Here is a 5,539-nt window from a genome sequence, read left to right as displayed (position 1 = left end):
GAGGGATTTGGGACTCACCAAGGCTCACGATCTCCCAGAGGAGGACCCCAAAGGACCAGCTGAAATGAGCAGGGTGCACTTAGTTACCACTAGGCCCTAGGGCCAAGCAATTTAGTGTCTAGCAAACCCAGGTGTGCAGCCTGTTCCGGCTCTTGAATTATGTCTACTCTGCAAATATCTTGCCTTGGTCAGCAATTATCTTTACTCCATTGAAACGTCTTCATGGCCTCTCCCAGGCTCAATGTAATCATAGCTAGTATTTTTACTGCACACTTACTATGGGCCAGGCACTAATCATTTAATATATATGTTCATACATTTAACTCTTATAACAACCCTATGATATAGGTACTATTATTATCCTCATTTTATTAATGGAGACACTGAAGCCCTGAGGCACTGAGAGGTTAGGTAGCTTGCTCAGGTTAAGAAGCTTGTAAGTTTAAAATCCCTAGCCTCCCCCTGCTGATTCCTATAGTATCCTAGCTAACAAATAGCAGAGCTGGAATTCATACCCTCACAATCTGACTCCAAAGCCCTTGCTCTTAATTGTCTCTTTTATGGTAACAACCTCCACGCACGTGAGTCAGGTAAGGCCAGGGTAGGAGATCTAGTGCCGGGAAGGAATCTAGGGGTTTTGGGAGCAGAAGCAGGAAGTAGGTGAGTGGGGGTCAGAGGGGGCAGTCAGTGTGGTAGACAGTGAGCAGGGCAGGGCAGGCCAGGCCAAAGGGCTTGTGGCAAATATGCAGAACCAGGGCTGGAGGGTCCGGGCTGGCTAGGTCTCCCAGAGGGGCAGGAGTGTGCCAAGATGGTTGTCTAGGGGTAGGGAGCACAGAGAAAGAGTCTTGGGGCTCATATTCTGGTTAGGTCTTCATGTGGGGGATGACTCTGCCCCCTAGAGAAGAAGATGAGAGCATTCCTTGACTGATCTCTCCAACCACATGGGCATTATTCACCAGCATCCCCAAACCTCTCTAAGGCAACTCCAGTCTCTTAAACAAACACTGCCCTAAACTACTCCTACCTCAGTCCTACCTCTGAAATACCTTCTAAGACAAAACTTCCTTCCAGCTTGCTCCCCTACCTTCCCACTAAAATGGTGGGCATCACTAGGGTATACACAAGACACACCTCCCTAGGGACATCCAAGTCATGCCTTAGACTACATGAGACATGTCTGAGACGTATCCAGGTAATGCCTATGTGCATCCTTGGGGGACCAAGCCCTCCTGCCCCTTCCCACCCCAACACTCACACATCACTCTTAGTGGTATAGACGCTGTAGTTCAAAGACTCAATGGCCATCCAGCGCACAGGGAGACGCCCCTGGGAGAGAGTGGGTTTGAGGGGCTGGGTAAGGAGAAAGGGCCTTATATAAGGTAATTCTGGGGAACAGGGCCAGCATGGACCCTGAGGGGGAGGACAGAGACTTACCATCGTCTTCTTCACATAAACCTCCTCCCCCCGAGAAAGACCGAAGTCAGCAATCTTGGAGGCCAGATTCTCTCCGACCAGCACATTTCGGGCAGCCAGGTCCCTGTGGATGAACTGCAGGCATAATCAGAAGTCAGGGAAGACTGGGGATTAGTGAGCCCAGGACTCTTAGGCCAGTGAGGGGTCCAACTCCACGGACAGTCCCAGTCTTCTTGGCCATCCTCCAGGCCTTTAGTAACCCTACTCTTCTTCCCACCCAGCCAGGCCTCCTCCTGGGTCAGCGACTCCTGCCTGAGAAAAATTACAGTGCTGGCTGTCATCCCTTCCTTGCTGTGATCTGGCCATGGCCAAGTCCAGGTGTACCTCTTTTCCTGGGACAATGGTGGGTGATCTCATTGCACCTTCTCTTCTTTGCATGCTCCCTAATCCCCTCTCTCTCAACCTCTTCTCCCCTCATTGATGACAATGGGGAAGGCCTTTCTCTTGTCCAGAGTGCCCTCTGCCTTGAGTTCCAAGTCCTCCCCACTCGGGCTTCCACCTTCCTCAGAGACCTCTCTCCATCAACCCCTCCCTCTGCATTGGTCCCTGATCTGCCTTCAAAGATACTCAGAACTTTACTACCTTTCAAATGCCTTTCCTCAGTCTCATGTCCCCCTCCTACTGCTGCTGTCCATCTCTCCTTTCATTCGAGCAGAGTGTCCTTGGACTTGAGCTTGGGCCTCCACTCTCTGCTCTTCCCTTTGCCCTCTCCTGGTGGGTCTCGCCCACTCCGTCATCATTAGTGTCACCATCTGTAGGGTGACAGCTTCCAGATTGTTGTCCCTACCTCAGACTTCTCCCCTGAGTTCTAAGCTGGCATCTACAACTGCTAACTCAACACCTCCACCAAGATGTCCCTCGGATCCTTCACACACAACAACTCCTCCAGACCTGCTTCCGGTCCTGTGCTGTCACCCGCTGGCCCAGGCCAGCACCTTGGGGTCAAGTCCTTCTCTCAATTTCTCAATCCCACATGCAATTAGACCCTGTGATCAGTTAGTCCAGTGGTTTCTCCCTAGCATACCCTCCCTCCATGTGTGTGTGCATGCACATGCACACACATACACACACACACACACACACACAGAGGCACACGCACACAACCTGCTTCTCACTCAGGTACTGCATGCCATTGGCAGCATCACTGGCAAAACGCAGCAGCTGCCGGGAGCTGAGGGTGGAGGCCGTTCCATGTTCTCGGGCAAAAGCAGGGTCTGTTTCCAGGACCCGGCTCTTTCGCAGAAAATCTAGCAGGTTTCCATAGGGGGCGTATTCAATAGCGATATACAAGTAACCTGGGAGGTGGGGAGATACATGGTGGTGGTTTCTGTACAAGGCAACCTGGTGGCAGCAGGTACCTAATGGTAGTAGACAGGGAGTCTGAAGCATGAAGGAGAATCAATGGTGACGTTTAGGTAACCTGAAGCTCCCAGTGAATTACTGAAGTGGAGGAAGAGATGGTTGATGATGGAGGTTTTGAAGAAGGGGTAGGTTATGAGTTGAGAGATCACCTCGGTTCTCACAGGCTCCCAAGAGGTTGATGATATTGGGGTGATGCCCCAATTTGCACAGAACTTCCAGTTCTCCAGCAAAGTCACGATGGTCATTTTCAGAGGCATACTCTGTGTAAAGAATCCAGTATCAGTTTTGCCAGAAATAATTCTGGAGAAAGGGCATGGGCTGGTAAGGGCTGAGGTCAGTTACTAGAGGGAGCCAGGTGGGGCTTAGGATCTGTGCGACAAAGGAGAGGGTCAGGGGTCAATTTCTTTGGACCTTTCAGCATCTTGATGGCTGCATTCATCTTGAGCCCGTCCTTCTTGATCATGGCCCGGATGACCTGGCCGAAGTTCCCCTCCCCGATGAGGTCCTCAAAGGTGATGTCCTCCCACTCCAGCACCGGGTAATTCAGGGGCTCGGGCTGTGGTTTTGGTCGCCGGGTCAGTGTTAGGGTGCCTGAGCTGAACTGCAGGATGGTCTCCTCGCCCTTCACAGGATGGGACAAGTGGGCAGACAGTCCACGCAGGAGACATAGTGGAAGTAAGACACACGGATATGCAAAGAGTAGTTAGACAAGTGGACAGAGGCCCAGGCAGAGGCATTCTTATGGTCAGCCAGGGACAGACATACAGACAGAGGACACATTACTGAGACAGAATCATAGGAGATGGAGCCATGGGTGGGCGGTCGGGTGGACAGATGTCCATGGAGAGAGGCTGCGGCCTGGGAGTCAGGTGTGTGGGGCTATGGAAAAATAAGGAGTGGGTAAAATTGCTAGAAGCCAGACATGAGTCAATGGGAGGATATTTCTAACATTTAAAACAGAAAGGAACTGGAATGAGCCATGATGGCAAGCAGTGAGCAACCAGGCTTCTTTAACGCAATGGATGGATGCTCTGGAGAGGATTCTAGCCTTGGGCAGTTGGCTATGGTTCATTTATTGAGCACCTACTACATGCTAAGCCCAGAGCTGCTGGAAGCCAGTGGAAGGGCTTCTCCATAGTAGCAGAAGCAGAGACTACCACTATCCACTCACTTAGTGTCCATACATAGTTCTAAAACCACCCTGGGGCCTGAAGATAATAAGACCTTAACAAAGAAGAATGTCCAGTACCCCCGACTGAGCAGGGCTGACGGCAGGAAAAGGAAACAGCAGAACAGAACAAGGGAACTGCCAATAGGAAAACCAGAAGAAGGGCTAAGACAGCCCTGATGGTGGGGCTCCCTATGTGAGCTGAAGCCCAGCTGGATGGGGAAGGGCTGGGGACGTGGGTCACATGGATACTCATGAAATATGGACAGCTGGAGGCATATACCAGCATGTACACGTGTGTTCTAGTGGTGGCACTATATGCAGGTGCATCCATGCAGAGGTCCACATAGACATGTGAGCATGGAGGGGCACAAGTAGAGGGACACGTACATCAAGGACAGGCATATACACATGGGGGTTCCTACAAGGGATGTGCACGTGCACACACACACAGCATACACTCATGTGCACACATCCGCAGACAGACACATGTACCAGGGGTGTATCTTGATATATGTTAGCATTATATATACTTTAAAAGATGCTTTCTCACTCCTTCCCCCAACATTTGTATCCATTACCCTCCCCACCAGAGTAGTGGTGGCTTTCTGTGGGCACTGACCACAGAGGGAGGGCCAAAGCGGCCTGAACAAAAAAGCCAATTGAAGGGAGTTTTTAAAGGCATAACAGAGACAATAGCTTTGGACATGAGGCTTTCAATCACAAAGGATCAGCCCTGGAGAGAAAAGAGAGGTTTTTTTTTTTTTTTTTTTTAATGCCAAAGTTTGGTGGTAAATATCAAGAGCTCAGGCTTGGTGGACCAAAGGCAGAGTTCAGGTCATAAGTTGCAACTAGGGAAGATCTCAGAGGGGACAGGACCAGGGGGTGGGAGAGAGAGATGGGAGGAGGTGACACGATGAGATCATGCTGGGCCCTGGAAGATGAGCCAGCACCCCACCCCCACCCTTCAGTAAGTAGCTGGGCTGGAGGGGCATGAACTACAAAACCCAGACAGGTGTTCAGGGAAGCCAAGGAGAGTGGAGGCTTGTGCTTCCTTTCTCAAGGAGTGACAGGTGAGGCTGCAGGACTAGTGCAACTCCCGCGTGGTAGAAAAGGCTGTGTGAGGGGTTATAGCAACAGGTCTGAGGGCCGCAGGATATGCTGCCCTCTGCAGGGTACAGAGAAGCACCCCAGAGTCCTTAAGTCTTCCCAAGGATTTGCAAGAATGGAAGATGGGATAAGGAGCTCACAGAATGAGTGGCCTGTTGGCAGGAGGCCACAGAGGGGCTAAGGCCATCAGCCACAGCTGTGTGCAGGTAGAAGCTGGCCCCCAGATCAAGGAGGGCCTGCCAAGACAGAGGCTAGCATGAAGCCCAGGTGCCCCTCCATGATATCACCATGCCACCTAGGCTTAGATCACCCCCGGGGAGAAGTGGGAGAATTCTGAATTGACCATGGTGAAATATAGACATAACCAAGTTATTCTGAACTGTGAATATTAAATATTTCACTACCGATATCAATAGGCTCATGAGC

At 51.1% G+C, this 5,539-nt stretch overlaps 1 protein-coding gene across 1 annotated transcript in view; it reads right to left on the bottom strand.

Moving 5' to 3' along the window:
* Positions 1 to 5,539, bottom strand: part of TIE1 (tyrosine kinase with immunoglobulin like and EGF like domains 1) — a 22,031-nt gene that overhangs the window by 2,974 nt on the left and 13,518 nt on the right. The window contains exons 13-18 of the mRNA XM_023534994.1: positions 3,247 to 3,534; positions 2,985 to 3,095; positions 2,578 to 2,768; positions 1,435 to 1,548; positions 1,256 to 1,326; positions 19 to 59 (exon numbers count right to left, since the gene is read on the bottom strand). Of these exons, the coding sequence (XP_023390762.1) occupies positions 19 to 59; positions 1,256 to 1,326; positions 1,435 to 1,548; positions 2,578 to 2,768; positions 2,985 to 3,095; positions 3,247 to 3,534 (816 nt within the window). The remainder of the gene's footprint in view (positions 1 to 18; positions 60 to 1,255; positions 1,327 to 1,434; positions 1,549 to 2,577; positions 2,769 to 2,984; positions 3,096 to 3,246; positions 3,535 to 5,539) is intronic.

This window comes from Pteropus vampyrus, unplaced genomic scaffold, assembly GCF_000151845.1.
Source record: "Pteropus vampyrus isolate Shadow unplaced genomic scaffold, Pvam_2.0 Scaffold135, whole genome shotgun sequence".
NCBI classification, from domain to species: domain Eukaryota; kingdom Metazoa; phylum Chordata; class Mammalia; order Chiroptera; family Pteropodidae; genus Pteropus; species Pteropus vampyrus.
This window is presented reverse-complemented; position numbering and strand designations above follow the sequence as displayed.